Source organism: Manis pentadactyla, chromosome 4 (genome assembly GCF_030020395.1).
Source record: "Manis pentadactyla isolate mManPen7 chromosome 4, mManPen7.hap1, whole genome shotgun sequence".
NCBI lineage: Eukaryota > Metazoa > Chordata > Mammalia > Pholidota > Manidae > Manis > Manis pentadactyla.
The window spans coordinates 37,031,407-37,057,364 of NC_080022.1; the positions used below are offsets into that span (position 1 = coordinate 37,031,407).

The window sequence follows — 25,958 nt, forward strand, 5'->3', positions numbered from 1 at the left end:
AAAAACAAATAAAAGAAGCCTCAGAATGAGCATCTGGGCCTGCCTTATGTTAGGCAGGCCAGTTCTGTTACTCTGTGCAGAGTGTGTTAAAACTTACTTTGCTTCCTTGACTTTGGTTTCTCGTCTCACTGTATCTGACTTCCCTGCGACACCAAGCCGAGTCCTTCCTTCCTAACAGTTTCTTTTTAGGCAAGTTTTGTGAAAAGTCGTGCAGGCTGTCTCCTATTATCTGTGACTTTTGTCTCTGCTCCATGGAGAGACCAGTCTGGCTGAAGGTGTGGCTGTGGGCGGGGTGTGGCAAGGTGCCCAAATCTAAGGTACAAAGGAACCTGAAGAAAGCGGACCACAGGCCAGAGCCACGGTGGCTGCAACTCCAGTCATGGTGTCTGTCTTGTTCTCCCTGAGTCTCTCCCACCTGGGCCTGTGGGCTGCTGGACTTGTCCTGGTTTTAGGTTTCCTCAAGCTCATTCATCTGCTGCGGAGGAGGAAGATGCTGGCCAAGGCTATGGACAACTTCCCAGGGCCTCCCACCCACTGGCTCTTTGGGCATGCCCTTGAGGTATGTGGGGCCAGGGTAGGGAGAAAGAAAACAGCCTCCTTTCCCCCCGGGACCATGGAGAGAGATACTATGCTTGGGCAGGGGGATGATGTCCTGGGAGCCATGGTTCCATTTCAGCATTCCCATCAGATCTCCCCCTCGCTTCTGCTTTTCAAGCTGGCCTCAAGTCGGGGGCACTTCAAAGTTGGGGCCCAAGCAGGCCACAGTCTCCTCCCATCATACTGAGTTTCAAGGTTCAGGCAAAGATCAATAAGGGGTTGGTGATAGCATCAGAGAAAACCTCCTAATAGCTAACAGAACTAGACAATCTTGTTTAGAGCCTAACCATTGTCCTCTTTGTTCTGTATAGTATAAAGATTTCCATCTTTAAGGCAGAAAATGAAAGTGAAGGCAGAGATGAGTGCCATCACCTGAGGGACCATTGGTGCCCCCAAAGGTAGGGTTCTCTTGTCCATGCCTACAGGCTGGCTCAGGAGCTGTGGCACCTCCCTGGATTCAGACCCTGGCTTGTTGTCCCCAGTTATCTCAGGGTCATGGGGGCCACCTTAGCACTCATGCTCAGGAACAACTCTTGGCTCCCTACCTTCATGGGGATCTAGACCAGAGTTTTCTGAAACACAGGGGAAGGGATACCTGCTTTGGAATCAACTGGGAGAAGCAGATCGCTGACCCCTGGAGATCCTGATGAACATATTGGAACTAGGAGTCTGAATTTAAAAACCAGGTTTGGGAATCCAGGTGCAGACACCAGAGATTAAGGCTCATAAAGAGGCAAGTTTCTCCTACCTTATAGGTACAATTTTCCCATTTACAATTTAGGAAATTGCCTCTCTTTCATGACTGATGCTGGGAATGATCTTGACCTCTGGATGAGGGCTACCCAGGGTTATTCTTGCTCCTACAAATGACCTGATAACCTACACACAACCTGGAGTCATCTGGGAAAGGAAGGATGGGTCAGGGAGGTGAATCAGACCCAGGCCCTGCTCTCAAGGTACACACTGTCTAGAGGGGAAAACAGCCACCAGAGCCTTCCCTGCCCCAGGTCGGGTGGAGTGCCTGACCAGGGTTTTGCATCAGCTCCATGCTTTGTAGCTCAGCACTTGTCCCACTGGGTTGTCATCTTCTGTTTACTTGTTCATCTTCCCCACTAGACTATGATCCCTGGAGAATGGAGATCTGGTCTGATTCATCCCAGTGCCCTCAGGGTCCAGCACAAAAGGAGCAGAGTAGGCATCACTGAATGACCAAGCAGTGAACGTTCAAGGGTAGGAAGGGGTATTGATAGAGGAGACAACGGGATGGGGAGATAAGTGGAGAGCATGGGATGGGTTTAGGAGAGGCTTTGCGATGTACAGAAGGAGGTCATGGGAAGGTTGAGGTCTGACCCTGATGGGGGTATCAGAAGCATCTAGGAAGGCCTTCGATCCCTTTTCCTCCCCTCCCTTCCACATATACTTGCCTCCATTAAAGCTGGATTTGCCCTCAGCCAGGGGTCTTCCATACAACAGGGATCTTGCTCTCCAACCCCCATGTTGGAGCTGGCTGCCCTCTTCCTCTCAAATTCCCTTCCCCCCTACCTTGAGAGTATGTAGGGGACCTGGACACACCTTAGCTCTGGCTTCTTGGCTCTAACACAAGTATCCGGAGGACCTTGGCACCAGGAAGGGCAGGCAAAGGCCAGAGGGCTGGTTGGTCTTGAGCACTACAAAGGTTTCCTGGGGAACCATGGCAGGCCCAACACTTCTGCATTCCTCCAGGGCTCGGCACCACTGTTCTTGGTCAGATCCACTTCTGGGCCCAAGAAATGGGGAGGTCAGGCCAGGGATTATTTTTCCTAATGTAAAGATGGGGAAATTGAGGTTCAGAAAGGGCAAAATTTGCATATAGTAGCTTAGGAACTGAATCAAGGCTGTGCATAGGACCTGTTCCTTTCATTCAGGACATAAGCGTGACTGCAAGTTTGATCCCTAGGCCTAGTGATGATGGGGAGGACTGGTGGTGGAAGGAAGGGCCTAGGGGTGGGGAAGAGCTGTCCATAAGGATTAACTTCTCCCTTCTCCAGTTTCATTCAAGAGGCTCTGGAAACATCTACCTTTCAGACTCCTCAGTTTTCAGATTGTGTCCCCTTGAGGTGGGGTCATGTCCTATTCTTCCAGGGTCCCTATCATTCTACTCTGAGGCCCAGGGGAAGATCTTGCACATAGTAGGTGCCCAATCATATTGTTGGCCTGAGGCTGGGGACCCTGGGAGGGGCCCACAAATCTGATTGCTGTGTGGAGACTATGTTGGGGAGGAGGGGAGAATGTCAGCTCCTAGCCCAGGAAAGGTGAATCCCTGAGATTGCATAGGCCTCTTCCTTGGTTGTGTTTATTGCTGGGACAATTCCTTTGACCTTGTGTTGTGTAGTGAAAAGCCCTGGTGTGGAGGTCTGATCTCTTTGCATTCAGCAGACATTGACCCTGGGCCTTCACTTTGCTTCCTCTCTGTGCTTCTTTTCCTTGCCAATAACATGGATATAAGCATTTTTACCTTGCTGGCTTAGAAGAGGATTCAAAGAGATAAAGTATAGGTACTTTTCAAATTGTTGGCAGATAGATGTCAGCAGGGTCTGAGAGGCCTGGAGGATGTCATGCAGAGATGTCCGGGGGTGGGGTGGGGGGAAGGTGGTTAGTCATGTTTTTGGAGCTCAGGAGAAAGATAAGCTGAGATGAGCCATCGATTTAGGAACCAGTGTCAGGTAAATGGCAAAGGAAGCCAGGAGAGGAGGTGAGAGCCTACAGGGAGAATGTGCAAGGAAGAGGCCGGATTATGGGGAGCCTCAGTCTTTGATTAACACCTGGTAGGTGAGGAGCTGCTGAGAGGGTACATCAGAAGAGGTGAGAGGACATCCAGGAGAGGATCAAGGAATGGGGTTAACTGACCATGGCACAGCAGCTGCAAGTCCTCTGGGCTTACCACCAAGTCAGGCGCTGGTCCCCTTACAAAGAGCAGCTTTGGAGAGGAGGAGGCTGAGGCAGGAGGAAGTGGAAACGGTAGAGACAGCTCTTTTGAAATGTTAGGTTATGAGGGGAGAAGGAAAATGGGGTGTTAACTAGAGAGGAAGCAGAACCAAAGGAGGTTTTGTTTTGTTTAAGTAGGAGAGACTTCAGCATGTTTTAAATGCAACTAGGAAGGAGTCAGTAGAGAGGGTGGGGTTTGTCATATGGGTGAGTTAGCTTCTGATGGATGGGGGATGTGCCTGAGGCAAGGCTTGAAATCCAGAGTTGGCCCTGGATGCCTCCTTTAATGGAACAAGAGGGAATGGGGAGGCTGCATGCAGAGCAAGTGGTTTTCAGGTCTGGTGACTGGCTTTTAGGCATGTCTTGTCTGACGGCTTCTGTTTTCTCTGTGAAGAGCACAAGGCTAACTTGCTGGGAGCAAGGAGCAGAGGAGTGGAGGGGACAGTTGAGGAAGAGCAGACTGTGGCCAGTGCCATTATTGGCAGTCAGCTGCATCTGGGAGGTCTCTCCCTGCACACTAGGTGAAACCTCCACCCAAACAGGGGAGGGCTCTTGACTCTGATGGGGAAAGAATCTTCTTCAGGTCAAAAAAGTGCCAGCAAGAATGGATCTCAGCATTCTTTATCTGCATAGGTTCATTTACACTCCTGGAGGTCTGTTTTTCCTACTGGTTACAAAGTTACTTAGTTGATTAAGGGGCTGGAAGAAGAGGAAGAACAATATACAGATTAAGTTAAAGAATAAGGAATAAACTAGGCTAAGTGGATTTTAAAATGGCATAACCCTTGTTCCATTTCCCTGCTCTATCTCAACCTGGGACTTTCTAGAAGGTGTATCTTCTGATCTCTGCACATGTCACCTAAGAGGCCTTCCCTGGCCCTCCTGAACCCCTGACAACAATAGCAGCTTCTTATATTTATTTATTTTCCTAGAGTTATCACTACCTGAATTACATTACTGATGTCTTTGGTTCTTATTTATTTCCTTTCTCCCTGCTTGAAATGTAAACTGGGGAAGGCAGGGCTTTGTCTTATACACACTGTGTACCTAGGAACAAGCACTATGCCCGGCATTGAGAGTGGGAGCTCTATGCACATTTGTTGAATGCATGAATGAATCCCTGGGGGACTGAACTCAGGGCAGCAAAACCACTTACATGGGGTGAGGCCCAGGATCTGCATCCCCATGGACTCTTGGGCACTTCTTGGGCCCCAGCCTCCTGTCTTCTTAGGTGTTTGGGTGCTTCCCTGTATTCCTCCATAACTTGGTCATTCCTGGAGCTGGAGTTCCTCTTTAGTGCTAAAGACAGGTGGGCAGAGCATAGGCTTTGGAACTGAAATACCTGGACTCAAAAGTTGTGCGGCTCTGGGCAAGGCCCGCCATCACTTCCTAGCCAATCTGTGGTCTAGGAGAGCCAAGGGGACCCATGTTGATCTTGCCCAAAGTCCCTCTGCTCCTTCTATGGAGCCACGGGTCCTTCTGTGTTATGTGCTCACATGTGCATGTATACTAGTACGCTTGTCTCTGAAAGGAAAGATGGAAGATGAAGTCACCTATTAGTCACCAGAGTCAGAGAAAATCGGTTCCCTGCTCCCTGGGGCATTATACAGTAGATCTCTTCTCTCCAGGCTCCCCGTGGCTCTCTGATCAACTCCATAGTTGGATCCGTAGAGTTTGTTTAAGTTGATTTTTATGGTTATTTCAGGAATACTACCTCTTCTCAGTTTTAGTTAGTTCTTCTTGGCAGGTGTGCCAAACCCTTTAGCTTTGAACACACAGCTTTGTAGTCCTTGACACTGGCTGGGGCTCATGTACACACGGTGCCAACCAATCTTGTGTGTGTGGGTGGGAGGATGACTAAGACCAGAGCACCTAAGGGTACCTAAGGATGTCCATCCCAGAGGAGAACAGACTCAAAAATCTGGCCCCCACCCCCAATCCCTGCAGGACTTGCCTGGGCAGGCACCTGCGTGGCCCCAGACAGCAGAGCAGAGACTCATGGGGAAGGGCACAGGCAGCTATGTTTCCAGGGGGACAGAATTGGAGAGTGAAACCCAAGGTCAGCTTCCCTTGTGACAGGGGACAAAGTTTGGTTAATCCTTTACCCACCGGTGGAAATGTGTTCAGAGTACATTCTTTGGTGCAGTTTGGGGGCATTTGGGAGTAGGATATGGCAGAAAATGTAAGGAGGAGGTTTGGGGGAGTTGTTGGGCAAGGTTAAGCTTGAAGGGGAGGGAACTACTAGTTGAGGACTTGCCTTGTACAGGTCCTTTCATGCATTATATCATATCAGTGAAGGGCCTTGAATGTAAGTACATGATCTCAACTAATAACATACATATGCTGCATGATTTCATTAATGTCAAAGCAATCCTATAAGGTATTATCATTCACATTTACAGATGAGAAGAGTAAGATTCAGAGAGCCTAAAGAACTTGCCCAAGTTCACACATCTAAAGAATAAGGGAAATTGATATTCAAACCCAAACTTTTCTTGGTTCACATCCCAGCTCCCTTATAAGCTGTACAGTCTTCAGCAAGCAACCTCAGACCACCGCACCTTAGGATCCTCTTCCCTAAAATGGGACTTGGTAGAGTTATTATGAGGACTTATTGAGGGCAAGATGTAAGGTTCTTAGAGGAAGGCCTGGCACACATCAAATGCTTAATAAAGAATAACGTTTACTATACGAGTAGTAAGACCTACTCACAAACTGCAGAGCTCAGACTTTATTCTGAGGCTCATGGGTTTTAAGTGTCATGAAATTTTAAAGGTATCTCTGAAAGACTCCCTCAAAATAGGTAAAAAAGGAACAATACATAGTGGTACATCCCTATAACAGAATCTTGCTATGCATTTTTAAAAACATTGAGGGACAGTTAAATGCATTAGTTTGAAAAGAAGGACAAGATTTGTTAAGAACAAAAGGCAGGCTTCCAAAAAAGTATTTACTGTAAACTGCACTGACTGACACTGTATCTATGCTATAATCAGAAAGATTTCTTTTCAGCATTAAAGCCATAATATCAGCTAGTTGGGGTAATACAGAAATCTATTCTATTCCACCCCTGTTAAGTCATCCGACACATTTTTTATTGAACACCTGCTCTGTGCAGGGCACTGTGTAGATGTACTTAGATGTGACTAGAAAGACCCCCAAAGAGCACACACCACCCTCTGGATGATCTCTCCAACCTCACCTCAGGCCACTGTCCCACCATGTGGCAGTGCCTGGAAGACCCACATTTTCTTCCCACCCCAGAGGCTTTGTGTGTGCTGTTTGCTCTACTGGGAATGCTTTTCCCTTACGCTTCCCATGGCCAGCTCCTTAGGATCCTTCGGCTTTCTCCTTAAATGTCACCTCCAACAAGAGTCCATCCCAGATCCCTCTATCCAAGCACATCCTGCTGTCAGTCTCCCTCATGGCATTTTGTTTGTTCCTTCTTAGCACTTACTACTGTCTGTAGTCGTTTTGCTTAATTGCTTCCTTGTTTATTTCCAGTCTCCCCCCATAGAATGAAAGGGCAGGACTATATCTGTCTCATGCCCGGGAGAAGTCTACACAGTGCCCTTCAAACAGTAGGGCTTCAATAAAAACATGTTGAATGACTTAGCAGGGGTGGAATAGAATAGATTTCTGTATTGTTTAATAAGCTGATATTATCTTTCCAATGAAAAAGCTTTAGTGATGAAAAGAAATATCTTCCTGGCCACAGTGTAGATAATGTTGATGGCAGACATGGATGGAAGCAGGTTGGCCAGTTTGGGGTTGTGGAGTGAATGCAAAGAGGGTTCTTGGACTTAGGGCAACAGTCCTAGGGCTGGAGAAAGAACTGAGCCCAGAGACATATGGGACTGGGTGACTGGCTTGGAGGGAGTACAGGAGGAGAGAAGCAGCCTCCTCCCTTCCCTCTTCAGGGACTTAGGGCCTGGCTGGTGACGCTGGGGTCCTGAGTAATCTGCTCTTCTGTTATTTCAGGTCCAGCAGACGGGGAGCCTGGACAAGGTGGTGTCCTGGGCCCACCAGTTTCCCTACGCCCACCCACTCTGGTTCGGACAGTTCATTGGCTTCCTGAACATCTATGAGCCTGACTATGCCAAAGCTGTGTTTAGTCGAGGAGGTGAGGGCTCCAATGGGAGGGCAGCAAAGGGCTCAGAATGCCACATAGTAGGCACTCTAACTTGGGTCCTAAGTCTGGGCAGCAGAGGTCCACATCCCATTTATCAATGAGCCTCCTCTGGGCCTCAGCCACTCCCTGCTTGACCTGATTTTCTCTTCTGCAGATCCTAAGGCCTCAGATGTGTATGACTTCTTCCTCCAGTGGATTGGTGAGTGGCCGCCCCCCCTTCCTGCCCTTGGTGCTGAGTGACCAGGACCCTTTGCTGCCCCACCCCTCCCTGACCTGTCCCCACTCAGTCAGTCATCCCACCCATCAGATCACCTGGCCCCCAATGCTCCTTCTAAGCTTGGCTGCTCAGTGGGGAGATGGGAGGAAGGAGAGCTCCTGGCTGACCAGGAAATGGAGCTCAGGCACCTTCTCTTGCCTGGTATGTCCTTTTCCCTGGATGGGCAGGGCAAAGGCTCTGAAAATGTATGAGTGTGGAGAATAACTTCCTAGAGGAGGTGGCACTAGAGTTGATCCTAGGAAATGTATTGGTGCTACTGGCCAGGGCAAGGGCCTGAGGAAAGGAATGGTGGTAGGACAAAGGCTGGTGTCACCAGATGCTGCTGAGGCTGGGTGGCTGGAAGGCCGAGCAGGGGCAGGATGTGAGGCTGGGCAGAGAGGACTGGGGTGGGGTTGGGTGGGTTGGGGTGTGCTGGGCCCCAGGCTGCCATTGTGTGGACCGATGAGCCCTCCTTTTCCCATCCCTTCCCTAGGGAAAGGCCTGCTGGTCCTCCAGGGGCCCACGTGGTTTCAGCATCGTAAGCTGCTCACGCCTGGCTTCCACTATGATGTGCTGAAGCCCTATGTGGCTGTGTTCACCAAGTCCACAAATGCCTTGCTGGTGAGTTCTCTGTGCTGGGCTCCTGCCTGGGGCTACAGGGCCAGCACCTCTCCACCCCAGTTTTGTCTGGGTGAGGGCAGGAGAGGTATTGTTGAGGCCCCGAGGCCCTTATTCTGCCTGCAATAGCGGTGCCGAGCCTTGCTCTGCAGGAACTGAGGCTCCTCTTGGCCAGGCAGCCCTGGACCTTGCCTCCTTCTAGAGACCCAGCCTTCCTTCCCAGATCAAAGGGCCTCTATGTGAGACCCCAATAGGGCTCCTACTACAGCAGATTTTAGGGCTACCTATATTTGAGAATATTAGGAAGGTCTTTCACATCTAAAAAGTGTCTCCTCGTTTACTGCCAACCACAACTATGTAAAATAATGTCATTAGCTACTCATCTCTAAAAGGGATACCAGAGGTCAGGGGGCAGGGTCAGACTCTCTGGGCTGGACAATCTCCCGAGATTACCCAGGCTAATCTTTCCCTTTGCAGAAAAGTTCTCCCTAGTATCACAGCAGGCCAGATTTATACTCAGGCTGTGCTGGGGAGCTTATCACCTCTGGGCCCTCCTCTTCTCTTACGTACAGGCTGCCCTGTTGGGGAGGAACTGTGTGTTGTGCAAGGCCTGCCACCTGCCCTCTGAGCCTGAGGCCTCTGCCTGTCCCCCCACCATACCCACATTCTAGCAACGGGGAGGCCAAGCCAGGGACTGGGGTACATGGCGGGAAGGACAGTTTGTGGGTCCTGGAGGGCAGGGATGGGTCCCCTAGCCTGGCTGGCCCCTCACATCACCTTCTACCTCTGGGCTTCAGGACAAGTGGGAGGAAAAGGCTCGTGAGGATAAGAGCATTGACATCTTCTACGATGTGGGCCTCATGGCACTGGACACACTCATGAAGTGCACCTTTGGCAAAGGAGACAGAGGCCTGAGCCACAGGTCAGGGGGCACTCGTGGCAGACCACAGTCTCCACCCAGGCCAGCTCAGAGGCCTTGGTCTGGAAGGAGATAGGGTCCTGCCCTAGGGAACCCCAGATAGGGAGGGTCAGGGAGCCGGGTCTTGCACGTGGTGGGGAGACAGATTCTGGCTTTAGTGGGGACACTTAACACAGGGGGACGAAGGGAAGAAGGTGCTGTGGGTGGGGCTGGATTCTGGAATGGAGCTCCTGGGCTCTGCTGCAGTTTCTGAGGGCCCTGTATCCCTCCCTCTGCTGTGCAGGGACAATAGCTACTACTTGGCGGTCAAAGAGCTCACTGTGCTGATGCAGCAGCGCCTCGAGTCCTTCCACTACCATAACGACTTCATCTACTGGCTTAGCCCTTCTGGCCGCCGCTTCCTGCGGGCTTGTCAGGTGGCCCACGACCACACAGGTGGGTCTTTCCCATGAGGCCCAATGGCAGGAAGCCTCACTTCTAGCCCAGCTCCTCCTGGCCTCTCTAGGATCTCTCCCATTGTAGGACCTTAGCTCCCTTTAGGGCAGAGGATGGGTCCCCAGGGGTGACACCCTGTGCTTCCTGCCCAGACCGGGTCATAAAGGAACGGAAGGCAGCTCTGCAGGATGAGAAGGAGCAGGAGAAGCTCCAGAACAAGAGGCACCTGGACTTCCTGGACATTCTCCTGGGGGTTCGTGTGAGTGCACAGTTGCCCACCTCCATCTAAGAACTGGTCTCAGAGGCTCTGCCGACCATCCTACTTGGACAGGGCTTACTGGACAGCAGGGGATGATAAGCATTTCCTTCCCCTTTCCCCAGGAAATATGACTGTTCCTTGTTCCACGACATAGTATCAGCAAAGGCTCACAGGTGGGAAGGTACAGAGTGTGGTTGGCTGTGGCACTGTGGAGAAACAGTAGCAGGGAGACTGGGTCACATGCTAGAAGGCCCAAAGACCAGTTCTAGACTTCTGAGACTCTGAAGACTCTTAGCAGCCTAGACTCTTAGACTTTATTCATTTATTTACTCACCAATTCATTCATTCAGTTGGTCCTTTATTTACCTGCTCCACAAACTCAATGAGCCTCCCCTTGGGTTAGCTCCTCTGCGAGGGATGCTGAAGAAGAGAAAGACCTGGCCCTGCCCTCCAGACCTTTCCCGTCTAGTGGAGAGGACAGGTGGTGGACATTGACAAAGATCTCTCCCTCTGCCGGGTGGCATTCTATTTGTCAAGTGAGCAGAATTGACAGCTGGGGTTGGGTAAAGTCACAGGTCACTTGGCCAGAGGGATCAGGGAAGGCTTGCTGGTGTAGGGGCATCCAAGTTGGGCTTGGAAGAACAGAAAGGAATCTGGGGAAGGTTCTGACCCCTAGACTGAAGAACTTTCCTTCCCTCCTTGGACCTTCATTTAACTACTGTTATGAGTTGTTTTGGCACCCAGCTCAAATGCCCTGGGCTGTCCCATTATGCCTTCCCTAACCCAGGATGAAAGTGGGATCAAGCTGTCAGACGCAGACATCCGGGCTGAGGTGGACACATTCATGTTCGAAGGCCATGACACCACCACTAGTGGCATCTCCTGGATTCTCTACTGCATGGCCCGGTACCCCGAGCACCAGCATCGTTGTCGGGAGGAGGTGCGCGAGATCCTTGGAGATCGGGACTCCTTCCAGTGGTGAGTGAGGCTATGGGGAGCCGTCTGTCTGGCTTCTCTGGCCCAGGGATAGACTGTGCCTTTGCTCTTTGTGCCATCTATGGACAACACAGCGCCACCCTGAAAACCAAGTGAGAGTGGCAGCCATTGTCCTGCCCTCTCCGGGGCTGTGGGTTTTTTTGAGAAGCTGTGCATGGGGAGTTCATTCTCCCACAACAGTTTTTTCAGATGTGAGTTATCAATAGGAAGCTGCTTTCTTGTGTTCTGACTCCCTCTGACAGCAGAACCTGACTGCCCTTCTGGGTTCCTGGATAGAGCAGAGAGCACTGGGATAGAAAGAGGTAGAGGTGGGGATGAACTGAGCTGGGATAGTCTGGGGGCTGATCCCTTCCCTCCTGCCTTTAGATGACTGCTGCAGCTACTAGACTCTTTGGTGAAGGAGAAGAGGATGCTTCCCAAACTCCATCACTTGAAAATTTTCAATTGTTCTCTGTGTCTGGGTTCAAGCTTGAACTCATCAACATGACCACAATTGATGCTGACCTCTTTTTGCTGCAGGATCTTTGGGAATCTCCCACAGGCTCCTCTTCCACCTCTGCCCTCATGCCCCTTTCCCTGACTCCTCCCCTAAGGCCTCGAGTCCTTCCCACACCTCACGTTCCTCTCTGGGCTCCTGCGGTATATTCAGCACAGGGCTAGGCCCACAGTAGGGGCCTAGGAAATGCACAGTTGATAGGAGAAACTTCAGATTCACTTGAGGGAGACTGAGGTCCAATTCCAGGGTCTGGGATCTGGAGGACGGAGCCTCTGCTGCCCATTGTTGTTGGTTGGATGTTGGGACCTCCTAGGGTGTCCAGCCATAAGCCAGGTGCTGCTGGGGAAGCCAGTGGGGAGAAGAGCAAGAGCCAAGTCTCTGCCCTTGGGGAGTTTTTAGAAAGACAAACTCCCACAGCCAAGAAGCTGGGGGAACCGCAGAATAGGGTAGGACTGAGTGGGCCCATGTGGAGGGCAGAGGAATTGGAAGGGGTGGAGCTAAAGTTGGCCTTCTAAGGAGGGGCAAAACTCAGAAAGGCAAAGGGAGAGAGATCTGGGGATTCCAGGGTGCCTAATTATGCAAACACTTGGCGACTTGGAGGACACTTATTCAAATATTCAAAAAGAACTTGGGAAACTTAAAGGACACTTATTCAATAAAATAGTAAAACACAAATGGAAAATGAGAGCCAGGGGAAAGAACTTTAGGGTTTGGGCTTCTGTAATAAGGTACTGCACAATAGTTATAGTTAGATCACATATGGGTCTGAGCTTCCTGATTGCAAAAGGGAAAAGAGAAATACACACACACACACACACACACACACATGTATATATATATATTTTTTTTACCCAAGTTTGTCATTGTTCATACATTTATTACTTCACTTGACCAATGTGTATCAGACTCTATTCCTCTCCATTCCAGTTCCAAGGGAAAACCAAGGAGAACCTAAAGAACTGTTCCTTTTGGGGCTTCTGTGGGGTCCTGAGAAACAGAGGAGTGACCTGGTCTTGATGGTCAAGTACACATACACTTCCAGGGTTCTGTGCCTCCCCTCCCCAGCAGTGAAGATGAGGGAGGGAAAGAGCAAAGCAGAGTCAGAATCCCTGGGTCCAAGTGGCCACCCCATGTTCAGTCTGGCCTGGACACTTGGAGCTCTTATGCCCCTCTCACTCTTGAGTGTGTGATGATATTTAAGAGGGGAAGTTGAGGCTGCGTCCTGTCATCCTGTGGGACCCTGCTCTTCCCCATCCCCAGAAAGCCTTGGTTGTGTTGCTGGCAGGGATGATCTGGGGAAGATGACCTACCTGACCATGTGTATCAAGGAGAGCCTCCGCCTCTATCCACCCGTGCCCCAGGTGTACCGCCAGCTCAGCAAGCCTGTCGACTTTGTGGATGGCCGTTCTCTACCTGCAGGTGGAATGAAGTGGATTTGGGGGTAGAAATGGAGTCCTTCGGGATGCTTCTCTGACATTCTCTGTGCCTTGGCCAAATTTTTGTACCAGTGGGAAAGAGCTTTGGCTCTGTATTTGACCTGGGTACAAATCCTGGCTCTGCTATATATGGGTAAATTCCTCTTCCTTTAATCCTCTGTTTCCTCTTCTGTAAATGGGAGTGAGAAGAGTGCCTGCCATACAAGGTTGTTGTCAGGATTAAAGAAACAATATTCACTGGGGCTGTCATGTCCCACCACGCAGATTATGCTCCAAACAACTTTGGGAGGCATGATTAGCATAGACTATGATGCTATGCAGTACACAACTTGTACAACTATATGCGATGGCTTTGAAAAGAGTGTTTAACTCTGTTTCTGGCACATAGTAAGCACCTACTGAGTGGTAACTTTCTATTGATAGCATAATGTATGAATAATAACTTCCCTTGAGAGTCAGTTAATCGAAGCCAAAAGTGTGTAATAGTCCTTGCCTTACCCAACCTGGTGGTGGGGTGGGTTCAGTCCTCCAGGAAGTAGGTATGATGGTGATCGAAAGCACTTTGCATGTGTTGAGCATGGTCATGAACTCTCTGTCACAGGCAGTGCTCAGGCAGGGGCTGGTGCCCAACTAGGGGAACACTGAGGGATCCTGGCCCTGGGAGGAAGTGGGCCTGGCTATCCCAGGACCACCTGATTACCAGGCTTCTGCTCTGCCCACAGGCAGCCTGATCTCTCTGCACATCTATGCCCTCCATAGGAATGCTGCAGTGTGGCCTGACCCTGAGGTACCCCATCTCTGAGCCGGGAGGTCAGGTGGGGTGGGAGGCTGCGGGGTCACCTTCCCCCAGGACCTGACAGGTATTTAAGCAAGGCCTGTTTTCTTAGGTCTTTGACCCCCTGCGCTTTTCCACTGAGAATGTGACCACACGCCACCCCTTTGCTTTCATGCCCTTCTCAGCTGGACCTAGGTAAGGAGAGGCCCAATGTCCCCAGGCCCCTAGCCCTGGGAGGTGAGGAGGGAGGAAGTTGGGGGGCAGGCATCATTTTGGGGAACCCTATGATAAAGAGGACCATGCTGGGTTTGTGGTGATCCTAATGTAGGTAAGTCCTGAGAACTTTCTTGCCATTAGCATATTCACACCTCTGGCAGGTGGTGGGGTGGGTGAGTGGTTCCAAGAGAGACCCCCAAGCCTGAACCCCCAATGTGAATCTACTTGGTTTGGAACCCTCACCATGTTCCTAAGATCTGCTTCTTAAGCCTAAGTCAATTGATACATCAAAAATTCAGCCAATTACTTATTTAAAAATAGTTATTGGCTTTTGTTGGGCGTGAAGAGGCTGGATTTCATCACTCTGGACACCCCAGGGCCTGATGCTGTTTTGTGCCACTCACTGCAGGAACTGCATTGGGCAGCAGTTCGCCATGAATGAGATGAAGGTGGTCACAGCCCTCTGCTTGCTCCGCTTTGAGTTTGCCCTGGACCCCTTGCAGCCACCCATCAAGATGCTTCACCTGGTCCTGCGCTCCAAGAACGGCATACACCTCCACCTGAAACCACTGGGCCCAGGCCCTGGCAGGTAGCTTTGCTGAGAGTAGGGCCCCACACAGCCCAGGCTGTGGCTTTCCCTGGGCACTGTCCTCCCCAGGCTAGACCGTAGAGTAACTGGCTTCTCGTCTCTGGGAGGTTTGGAGCTTAGAAGGGGAGTCGACACCCACGTAGACAATTGGCTTGAGGGCGGTGCCATGTAAACAAGCATGTCTATAAATGCTTACTGTACAGGTACTCTGTAGATGAGTCATTCATTCAACAAACATATGGTGAGCACCTACCTGCTTCTAGAATTTTCATTTATCTCCCACAGTTTGCAATGTTTTTTAAGTGTAGCAGAAGCTTACATTCCAGCCACAGTGACGTGGAGAACACATGGAAGCTGTGCCCTAGGATTTGTGTTATGACAAAGTACTCACTCCACATGAAAAAGGAATGACTTTCAGAACTTGCCCCTTCACTGAGATGTATTTCTTTGTTTAACTTTGTGCATGTGTGTTTGGAATACAGCAGACCTAAGGAAAAATGGCCTAAACCCAGAATGTACAGGATAATGAATTTCTTAAGCGAACTCCCAGCTAATCACCACTGAGATCAAGGAATATGGAATATTGTTTCACAGGTGTATCTTCTGCCCTCTTGATGTAGGTCTCTGTGGCACTCCTGACATCATCAGCATCCGTGTTGGTCACCCAGTGCTCTGGGTGTTCAGGTTTTGGCTGGAGAGGAGGTAGAGTGGTTTTAGAGGGGCTTCCTGAAAGAGATGGCCCTTGGATCAGGCCTGAGGTGAGGTATGAAGGTACAAAGGACTTCAGGAGATGGTTTTGGGCTGGGCCATGTAATGAACTAAAGATCCTTCCCCAGTAGTGCCTGTAGCAGCTGCCTAGTGGCTGGAGATACACATACCTCTGAGGTTCAAGGTCTAAGGCAACTAGTGGATTCCAATCCAGGAATGAGACAGATGTGGAAGGAAGGGCACTGGAGACTTGGAGGAGGGACAAGAGAGCGGAATTGCAGGTCTGAGACTTGGAGATGTCCCTTTGTTGCCCTGGAGATGAGACACCTCCTTCCTGCTATTGATACTTTCCTTCTTAAAAGAAGGCCAGAGGCCTGGGAGGTTGACCATGGGCCACCTGCTCACTGCTGCAAAGCCCTGTCAAGATCCAGACATCCTTGCCCACCTGAGACTGAGATGCGGAGGCCCCAAACAGGGTGTCCCCCATGCCACCAACTTCCCTTTGTCCTGGTCCTGGACAGACCTTTCTCTGCACAGGTAAATATACCTTTTCAATAACCACCATCCCGGAGCAGAGCCCAGTGGTTATAACCACTTCTGGCCCTTGGGTGGTGCCCAAATCTAAGACATGCCTACTTCCATTATCTCTGGATGGTCAGGGGCCTCTCAAGCTGGACTGGGGGAGGCTCTTATTCCACTTCAGTATTAAGGAAAGGAAACTTGGGGAGCTTGAGCTGAGGCCTTCTGACCCTGGCCTCCTTTGACCAAGGCTCCATATTGACTCTCTCTAAGGATTTGTCAGTGGGAAATAGAGCTGAGAGCTTCTGAACCTGAGGAAAGGGGGAGGCTATACGTGGGAGGGGAGGATGGAAGCTGGAGACCAGCAGACACCAAAGATGAATTCCACTTAATCCTTCCATCTCTCCAAACACACTCTGCAGCCTCCTATGATCCTAAACAGAGCTGGAGCTGCTGTTGGTGGAGCCGCCCTCCATACGGCCTCTGAGATGTGTTTCTTTGTTTAACTTTGTGCATGTGTGCTTGGAATATAGCAGATGTTGTGTGCAGATATGTGTGGGTAGAGTGTGAAGTGTGTGAGAGGCACACACAGGGGTGTCCTGTGTATGTGCCATGGGTTGTGCGTGTGTGTGCATTTGAGTGGGAACTCAGCTGGCCCCATTGCCTGGAGCCATCAGGGTCACTTCTTGGCCATGCTTCTTACTTCCTGTGTAAACCTGTGGTTAGGGTATATGTCCATGGCTGGTCACCCAGAATTCCAAGTTCCCATTGTCCTGTGCCCTCTGAGCCCTTCTGCACCACCTGATGCCTGGAAAACTTCCTGTCCAGTGCTTTCCCAGCTTACTCTCCTGCCCCAACCCCCTAGTCAAGCACTGAGTGTCCACCCTGCTCAGAGCAGGACTGAACTGATCCAGTGACCCATGAGGCCAGGGGACTGGAAGGGAGGCCTTGGCTGCAGGCAATGGCTGTGGGAACAGCCCTTTCAGGGAGACAGAATGTGGCATCACACCACGGGCAGAGGGCTGCAGGAAAGTCTGTCTATGGTATCCAGAGACCTGGGCTAAGAATGGCAGGGGGTGGGTTGAAAGGAAGACCTGTGTTGAGAATCAGCAAGAGAAACAGGAGCTGGGTTGAGAAAGGCTTGTGGAGGAGTGTGAAGGGGTCTGGTGTGGCCTCAGGGGCCCAGGGCCAGGAGGACCAGCTTCCATGCAGTCATCAGGTGTGGCAGAGCTGAAGGACCCCCTCCTCCCTCAAGGCGGCAGACCAAGGATGCAGGGGACTGCCACGAGGCTGTCCTGAGGGGAGGTGCCACTGGCTGTTTACTGCTTGGGGTCTGACATCCACTACCACCAGCCAACCCATTTGTCAACCTGGGTTGCTCCCTGATCCTCCTACACAGTGGCCCACTCCATGTCTGAGGTGCTGGGACATGTCCAGCCCTGCAGGGGCCCTGGCACTCTTCTCTTCCATCCATCTCCTTGCAGGGGAAGACACACATCCCATTTGACATTATGAAATTTATTCCAGGGATGGGGAGAGAAGGAGACGATATGTGGATGACAAACATGTAAGCAGGTAACACACAGGAGAGCTCCAGGGACACCGACCAGTGGTAATCACATAGGGACTTAGCCAGCTGAATAATTAATGGCTCCCCAGGGAGGCTGCATCCTAATCAATGGAGCCCGAAAAGATGTTTTATCTGAATAGGCCCCTGTAATCACAGAGGTCCTTATGAAAGAGAAGGTGCTATGAAGACAGCAGCAGAGAACCATGTGAAGATGGTGCTGGACTGGAATATCCAGAAGAATGAATGAAGCTCTAGATGCTAGAAAAGGCAAAACGAGGGACTCTTTCTTAGAGTCCGGGAAGTAGTATGACCCCATTTGCCAAGATGTTGACCTTGGTTGTGGTCCAGCAAAAATCCATATCAGACTTTTGACTTTAGAACTGTAAAGAATACATTTATGTTGTTGTAAGTCACTAAGGCTGTGGTAAATTGTTATAACAGTGTCTGGGAAAAAGATGGTGGTGTAGGAAGTCAAGGCAAAAACCTCCTCCCGAAATCATATAGAACATGAAAATACAGCAAATACTGCTAGGCCTGAAGAAGATCTGAAGACTTCTGGGGAAGAAGGGAAGACCCTATAGAAAAGGGTAATGTGGCAAAGCCACGATCTGGTGGGACCCAAGCCCTCCCCCAACCCCAAATGACAGGAAGGAGGAAGAAGAACAGAGCTAGGAGGGAGTAGAAGCCCAGGACAGCTGAACACCTGCCCCTGAAGACCTACTCCAGGAGCATGAGCCCACATTGCACAGTGCCCTGGTGATTCGTGGGGAGGAACACTCGAGGAGGCTGAGGTCCCAGCTGTCTGTGGAGAATAGGCACGATCTACGGATCCCCCTGAGAAGGAAAACAGAGTGGGCAGTTTGAAAGACTTCCCAGCAGTGAGGGGTACCAGAGGGGCAAGGACTGCACAGTGCTCTCTGTTTAGGAGAAAGTTTAGGTGGACAAACCTCCCGAGCCCGCCCTCAGCCCAACAGGTTGGGAACCCTCAGGAATTTTAGATGCTCCATCTCCCTTGTGGGCAACACAGCCTGGAGGCTCCTTAGTGGTGGCGTGTATCCTGCCAGCCAGCAGTGATATCAAACTTTGCTCCCAGGTAGGCAGGGGGAGAACCGCCAGCCTGCTCAGCCCTATTTTGGGCTGGCCAGGGAGCTGTATGCAGGAGCCAGCCAGAGGAATTCTTTCCTCACGTCCTGTTCACCAGTGGCCCCCACCACTGCAGCAGGCCATATGGACGGTGGCTCCACCAACAGCACCTCTAGCTATGCAACAGGACACACTTCCCTGCACATGCGTGCAGCCCAGCCCTAACAGCTCTTTCCTCCTGGGAGGTGCTGGTCCTATTCGCCAGGAGCCCCCACTATTGCAGCAAGCTGGACAGAGGGCAGCTCTGCTGGTGGCAGCTCCAGCAGTGTAGCACAGATGTGCTTCCCTGTGCACATGCGTGCACAAGACCCAGCCCCGGGAACTCTTTCCTGCAGCAGGGGCCAGTGCAGCTTGCCTCTGGCCCTGCCATTGCAGCAGGTTGGAAAGAGGGTAGGGTAGCTCTGCCCACAGCAGCTCCAGAGAGTATTCTTCTCTCTCCCATGATCAGCTGATGGCCCATACAGCCCAGCTAAAATCAGATTACTATCAGCAAGGCAGAAAGGTGCCACACCCACTGCACGTCAATAGCTAGGGCTCCTGCCCAGGAAATTGAGCTTCTGGGCACTAGATGGCACCTGCTACACAAATCCATTACCCCATGAGTGAAATTGAAATCAACAGTCTTCTTGATAAAGATTTCGAAATAAAAGTTATAAACATGCTCACAAATTTACAGAAAAGTATTCACCATCTCAGGAAAGACTTCAACAAGAAGAGATAGAAATCCTGAAAAAGCCACTCAGAGCTGAAGAATACAGTATCTGAAATAAAACATACAATGGAGGATTTTAAAGTAGATTACATGATATAGAGGAGACAATAAATGAACTAGAAATTAGAGAACATAAAACAAAGAAGCTGAGGAGCAGAGAGAGGAAAGGATCTCGAAGAATGAAAGAATAACAAGAAAGCTGTGTGACCAATCCAAATGGAAAAATATTCGCATTATAGGGCACCAGAAGAAGAAGAGAGAGACAAAGGGATAGAAAGTCTCTTTGAGGAAATAATTGTTGAAAACTTCACCAGTCAGGGAAGGAAATAGACACTCAGGTCATGGAAGCACAAACATCACCCAACAAAAGGAATCCTAGAAAGGCAACAACAAGACAATAATTAAAATGGCAAATGTCAACAAGGAGAGAGTACTGAAAGCAGCCAGAGAGAGAGAAAAGTTCATTTATAAAGGAAACACCATTAGGCTATCAGAAGACTTCTCAGCAGAAATCTTATAGGCAGAAGGGAGTGGCATGATATATTTAATGTAACGAAACAGAAGGGAGAAGGATTAAAGATGGTGGTGTGAGAGATGAGACAGTGGCTTCCTCCTAAACCACATATAATATGAAAATATAATTAATATAACTAATCCTGAGAGAGCAACAGGAACAAGGACTGCACCAGACTACATACACCTGGAGAAAAGAGCAGACCTCACAGAACAGGGTAATGTACCAAAGCTGTGGCCCGGTGGGATCCAAGCCCTTTCCCCACCCCAGCTCACTGGCCGGAGGAAGAGAAATGGAGTGGGGAGGGAGTGGAGGCCTGGGACTGCTGAATACCTAACTCTGGGTATCTGCTCTGGGAGCACAAACCTACATTTCATGGTGCTTGCATGATACTCTTGTGATTAGGGGTTTGGAAAGCTAAGACAAGGCAGAATTCCTGGAGAGACTGAGATTCCAGCCACTTGTGGAAAGCAGGGATCCATATCCAGCTGCTCTTGGACAAAAGAAAGCCGGTCAGTCTGACAGGCTTCCTAACAAGGGAGTCCTTAGCAAGAGGGCTGCTAAAGGAGCAAGGATTGCATGGAGCTTACTGCTCAGGAGAAAGGACAGGTAGACAAAATTGTCTGGGTGCACTCTGCCCGGCAGATTGGGAACTTTCACGATCTTCAGGTGCTCCAGCTCCCTGGCTGGCTACACAGCTCCAAGGACGCCCTCCATGATACATGGCCTACTGTGCCTTTCTCCCAGCAAGCCCCACCTGGCTTGCAAACCAGCAAACCCTACCCTGGTGTTAGGCCAGCCAGAGGGAAGATGTGTCTACAGCAACTACAAACACAAAGCATAGAGGCTTATACCTGTTTGCTTGGACCACTGGTTCAGGCAGTGGAGACAGGCATAGCAGCTGGGAAGCGGGAAACAGCTCTTTCCTCCCCCTAGGCACCAAGACATATAGTAATTAAAATGGCAAAGATCAAGGAAAAGGACAGACTATTAAAAGCAGCCAGAGAGAAATAAGATCACATACAAAGGAAAGCCCATCAGGCTATCATCAGACTTCTCAACAGAAACCTTACAGGCCAGAAGGGAGTGGCATGATGTATTTAATGCAATGAAGCAGAAGGGCCTAGAACCAAGATTGCTTTATCCGACAAGATTATCATTTAAATTTGAAGGAAGGATTAAACAATTTCCAGATAAGCAAAAGCTGAGAGAATTTACCTCCCACAAACTATCTCTACAGTGTATTTTGGAGGGACTGCTATAGATGGAAGTGTTCCTAAGGTTTAATAGCTGCCACCAGAGGTAATAAAACCACAGTAAAGAATGTAGAACAGCTCATTACTAAGCAGGTGCAAAATTAAATTAACTATCCCCAAATGCAATTAAGGAATAGACAAAGAGGACAGAATATGATACCTAATATATAAAGAATGGAGGAAGCAGAAAAAAGAGAAAAGAAAAGAACCTTTAGATTGTGTTTGTAATAGCATATTAAGTGAGTTAAGTTAGAGTCTTAAATAGTAAGGAAGCTAACCATGAACCTTTGGTAACCACGAATCTAAAGCCTGCAATGGCAATAAGTACATACCTACCGATAATCACCCTAAATGTAAGATGGGTCATGTTTTTTTTACCCATTCTGTGGATGGCTGTGCTAAGAAGAAAGTATGTTGCAATACAGGCCTACCTCAGGAAAGAAGAACAATTCCATATGAGCAGTCTAAACTCACAATTAATGAAACTAGAAAAAGAAGAACTTCAGAAGATTGGAGACTGACGAAAATTAGGCTTGGGGTGGATTAATGATTGTGCATTGAGTATTGACCCCCCATACAGAAATTTATTGTGGTTAACAACTATTTGATCAATAAATATGAGAGATGCCCTCACAAAATATATATATATATATATAAACACACTTCCAATTGTAAAATAAATAAGTAACCGGGATGTAATGTATAGCATAAGGAATATAGTCAATATATTGTAACAACTTGGTATGGTGATAGCTGGTACCTAGAATTATTATGTATATAAATGTTGAATCACTGTGTTGTACACCTGAAACTAATGTAATGTAATACTGTTGTCAATTACCCTTCAATAAAAAATAAAAAAATAAAAAAAAATAAAAAAGAAAAAAAGAAAAAGAAGAACAAATGAGGCTGAAAGTCAGTAGAAGGAGAGACATAATAAAGATTAGAGAAGAAATAAATAAAATTGAGAAGAATAAACAATAGAAAGAATCAATGAAAGCAAGAGCTGGTTCTTTGAGAAAATAAACAAAATAAATACTCCCCTAGCCAGACTTATCAAGAAAACAAGAGAGTCTACACATATAAACAGAATCAGAAATAAGAAAAGAAAATCACTACAGACACCCCAGAAATACAAAGAATTATTAGAGAATACTGTAAAAAATTGTATGCTAACAAATTGGATAACCTAGAAGAAATGGACAACTTTCTAGAAAAATACAACCTTCCAAGACTGACCCAGAAAGAAACAGAAAATCTGAACAGACCAATTACCAGCAATGAAATTGAACTGGTAATCAAAGCCTACCTAAGAACAAAACCTCTGGACCAGATGGCTTCACTGCTGAATTTTATCGAACATTTAGTGAAGACCTAATACCCATCCTCCTTAAAGTTTTCCAAAGAGTAGAAGAGCAAATACTTCCAAAGTCATTCTATGAGGGCAACATCACTCTAATACCAAAACCAGGCAAAGACACAACAAAAAAAGAAAATTACAGACCAATATCCCTGATGAACATAGGTGCAAAAATACTCAACAAAATATTAGCAAACCGAATTCAAAAATACATCAAAAAGATCATCCATCATGATCAAGTAGGATTTATTCCAGGGATGCAAGGATGGAACAACATTCAAAAATCCATCAACATCATCAACCACATGAACAAAAAGAAGGACAAAAACCACATGATCATCCCCATAGATGCTGAAAAAGCATTTGACAAAATTCAACATCCATTCATGATAAAAACTCTCAACAAAATGGGTATACAGGGCAAGTACCTGAACATAATAAAGGCCATATATGACAAACCCACAGCCAACATTATACTTAACAGAGAGAAGCTGAAAGCTTTTCCTTTAAGATCAGGAACAAGGCAAGGATGCCCACTCTCCCCACTTCTATTCAACATAGTACTGGAGGTCCTAGCCACAGCAATCAGACAGCACAAAGAAATAAAAGGCATCCAGACTGGGAAGGAAGAAGTCAAACTATCTCTGTTTGCAGATGACATGATATTGTACATAAAAAACCCTAAAGAACCCACTCCAAAACTACTAGATCAATATCTGGATTCAGCAAAGTTGCAGGATACAAAATTAATACACAGAAATCTGTGGCATTCTTATAAACTAACAATGAACTAGCAGAGAGAGAAATCAGGAAAATAATTCCATTCACAGTTACGTCAAAAAGAATAAAATACCTAGGAGTAAACCTAACCAAGGAAGTGAAAGACCTCTACCCTGAAAACTACAAGACACTCATGAGAGAAATTAAAGAAGATACCAATAAATGGAAACACATCCCATGCTCATGAATATGAAGAATTAATATTGTCAAAATGGCCATCCTGCCTAAAGCAATCTACAGATTCAATTCAGTGCCTGTCAAAATACCAACAGCATTCTTCAACAAACTAGAGAAAATCGTTCTAAAATTCATATGGAACCACAAAAGACTCTGAATAGCCAAAGCAATCCTGAGAAGGAAGAATAAAGCTGGGGGGATTATGTTCCCCAACTTCAAGCTCTACTACAAAGCCACAGTAATCAAGACAATTTGGTACTGGCACAAGAACAAACCCATAGACCAATGGAACAGACTAGACAGCCCTGATATAAACCCAACCATATATGGTCAACTAATATATGATAAAGGAGCCACGGACATACAATGGGGAAATGACAGCCTCTTCAACAGCTGGTGTTGGGAAAACTGGACAGCTACATGCAGGAGAATGAAACTGGACTATTGTTTCACCCCATTCACAAAAGTAAGCTCAAAATGGATCAAAGACCTGAATGTAAGTCATGAAACCATTAAACTCTTAGAAGAACACATAGGCAAAAATCTCCTGAATATAAGCATGAGCAACTTCTTCCTGAACACATCTCCTCGAGCAAGGGAAACAAAAGCAAAAATGAACTCATGGGACTACATCAAACTAAAAAGTTTCTGTGTGGCAAAGGACACCACCAACAGAACAAAAAGGCATCCTACAGTATGAGAGAATATATTTGTAAATGACATATCCAACAAGGGGTTAACATCCAAAATACATAAAGAACTTACATGCCTCAACATCCAAAAAGCAAATAACCCAATTAAAAAATGGACAGAGGATATGAAGAGACAGTTCTCCAAAGAAGAAATTCAAAGGCCAACAGACACATGAAAAGATGCTCCACATCACTAATCATCAGGCAAATGCAAATTGAAACCACAATGAGATATCACCTCACACCAGTAAGGATGGCCAGCATTGAAAAGACTAAGAACAACAAATGCTGGTGAGGATGCAGAGAAAGTGAAGCCCTCCTACACTGCTGGTGGGAATGTAAGCTAGTTCAACCATTGTGGAAAGCAGTATGGAGGTTCCTCAAAAAACTAAAAATAGAAATACCATTTGACCCAGGAATCCCACTCCTTGGAATTCACCCAAAGAATACAAGTTCTCAGATTCAAAAAGACATATGCACCCCTATGTTTATCACAGCACCTTTTTACAATAGCCAAGATATGGAAGCAACCTAAGTGTCCATCAGTAGATGAATGGATAAAGAAGATGTGGTACATATAAACAATGGAATACTGTTCAGCCATAAGAAAGAAACAAATAGTACCATTTGCAACAACATGGATGGAGCTGGAGGATATTATGCTCAGTGAAATAAGCCAGGCGGAAATAGACAAATGCCAAATGATTTCCCTCATTTGTGAAGCAAAACTGAAGGAACAAAATAGCAGCAGACTCACAGACTCCAAGAAGGAACAAGTGGTTACCAGAGGGGAGGAGTGTGGGAGGGTGGGTGGGGAGGGAGGGAGAAGGGGATTGAGGGGTATTATGTTTAGTACACATGGTGTGGGGGATCACAGAGAAAACAGTGTAGCACAGAGAAGGCAAATAGTGAATCTGTGGCATCTTACTACACTGATGGACAGTGACTGCATTGGGGTATGGGTGGGGACTTGATAATATGGGTAAATGTAGTAACCATACTGTTTTTTCATGTGAAACCTTCATAAGAATGTATATCAGTAATATCTTAATAAAAAAAAAAACAGAAGGGCCTCCAACTAAGAATACTCTACTCAGAAAGATTATAATTTAAATTTGAAGCAGGGATTAAACAATTTCCACACAAGCAAAAGTTGAGGGAGTTCACCACCACCAAACCATTCCTACAGGATCTCTTAAAGGGAGTGATCTAGATGAAAATGTTCCTAATGCTAAATAGCTGTCACCAGAGAAAACAAACCCACAGTAAAGGTAGCAGACTAATTAATTACTAAACAAATACAAAATTAAATCAACAACTCACAAAGTAGGTCAAGGGATAAACAAAGAGTGCAGTATATGACACCTATTATATAAAGAGTGGAGGAGGAAGAAGAAGGGGAGGAAGGAAAAAACCTTTAGATTGTGTTTGAAATAGAGTAATGAGTGATTTCAGATAGACTTTTAGATAGTAAGGAAGCTATCCTTGAACCTTTGGTAACCACAAATCTAAAGCCTACAAGCCTACAATGGCAATAAGTACATGTCTATCAATAATCACCCTAAATGTAAATGGACTGAATGTGCCAATCAAAAGAGATAGAGTTGCAGAATGGATAGAAAAACAAGACCCATATGTATGCTGCTTACAAGGGACTCATTTCAAACCTAAAGACATACACAGACTAAAAGGGAAGGAATGGAAAAAGATATTTTATGCAAATAACAGGAAGAAAGAAAGCAGGAGTAGCAGTACTTATATCAAACAAAATAGATTTCAAAACAAAGAAAGTAACAAGAGACAAAGAAGGACATTACATAGTGATAAAGGGGTCAGTCC

At 47.6% G+C, this 25,958-nt stretch overlaps 1 protein-coding gene across 2 annotated transcripts; it reads left to right on the top strand.

The window, feature by feature from the left end:
- Positions 1-332: 332 nt before the first annotated feature.
- On the top strand, positions 333-15,108 carry LOC118916218 (cytochrome P450 4B1). Of its 2 annotated transcripts, none has more exons than XM_036892977.2 (12): positions 333-559; positions 7,543-7,684; positions 7,848-7,892; positions 8,443-8,570; positions 9,365-9,489; positions 9,770-9,921; positions 10,074-10,174; positions 10,968-11,158; positions 12,958-13,091; positions 13,831-13,895; positions 13,996-14,078; positions 14,509-15,108. In XM_036892977.2, exons 1-12 carry the CDS (start codon positions 380-382, stop codon positions 14,690-14,692), a joined length of 1,530 nt encoding a protein of 509 aa, XP_036748872.2. In that variant the 5' UTR covers positions 333-379; the 3' UTR covers positions 14,693-15,108. The 2 variants fall into 2 exon arrangements, with proteins under 2 accessions (XP_036748872.2, XP_036748871.2); XM_036892976.2 differs by having other exon boundaries at positions 334-559; positions 10,074-10,180.
- Positions 15,109-25,958: the final 10,850 nt, after the last annotated feature.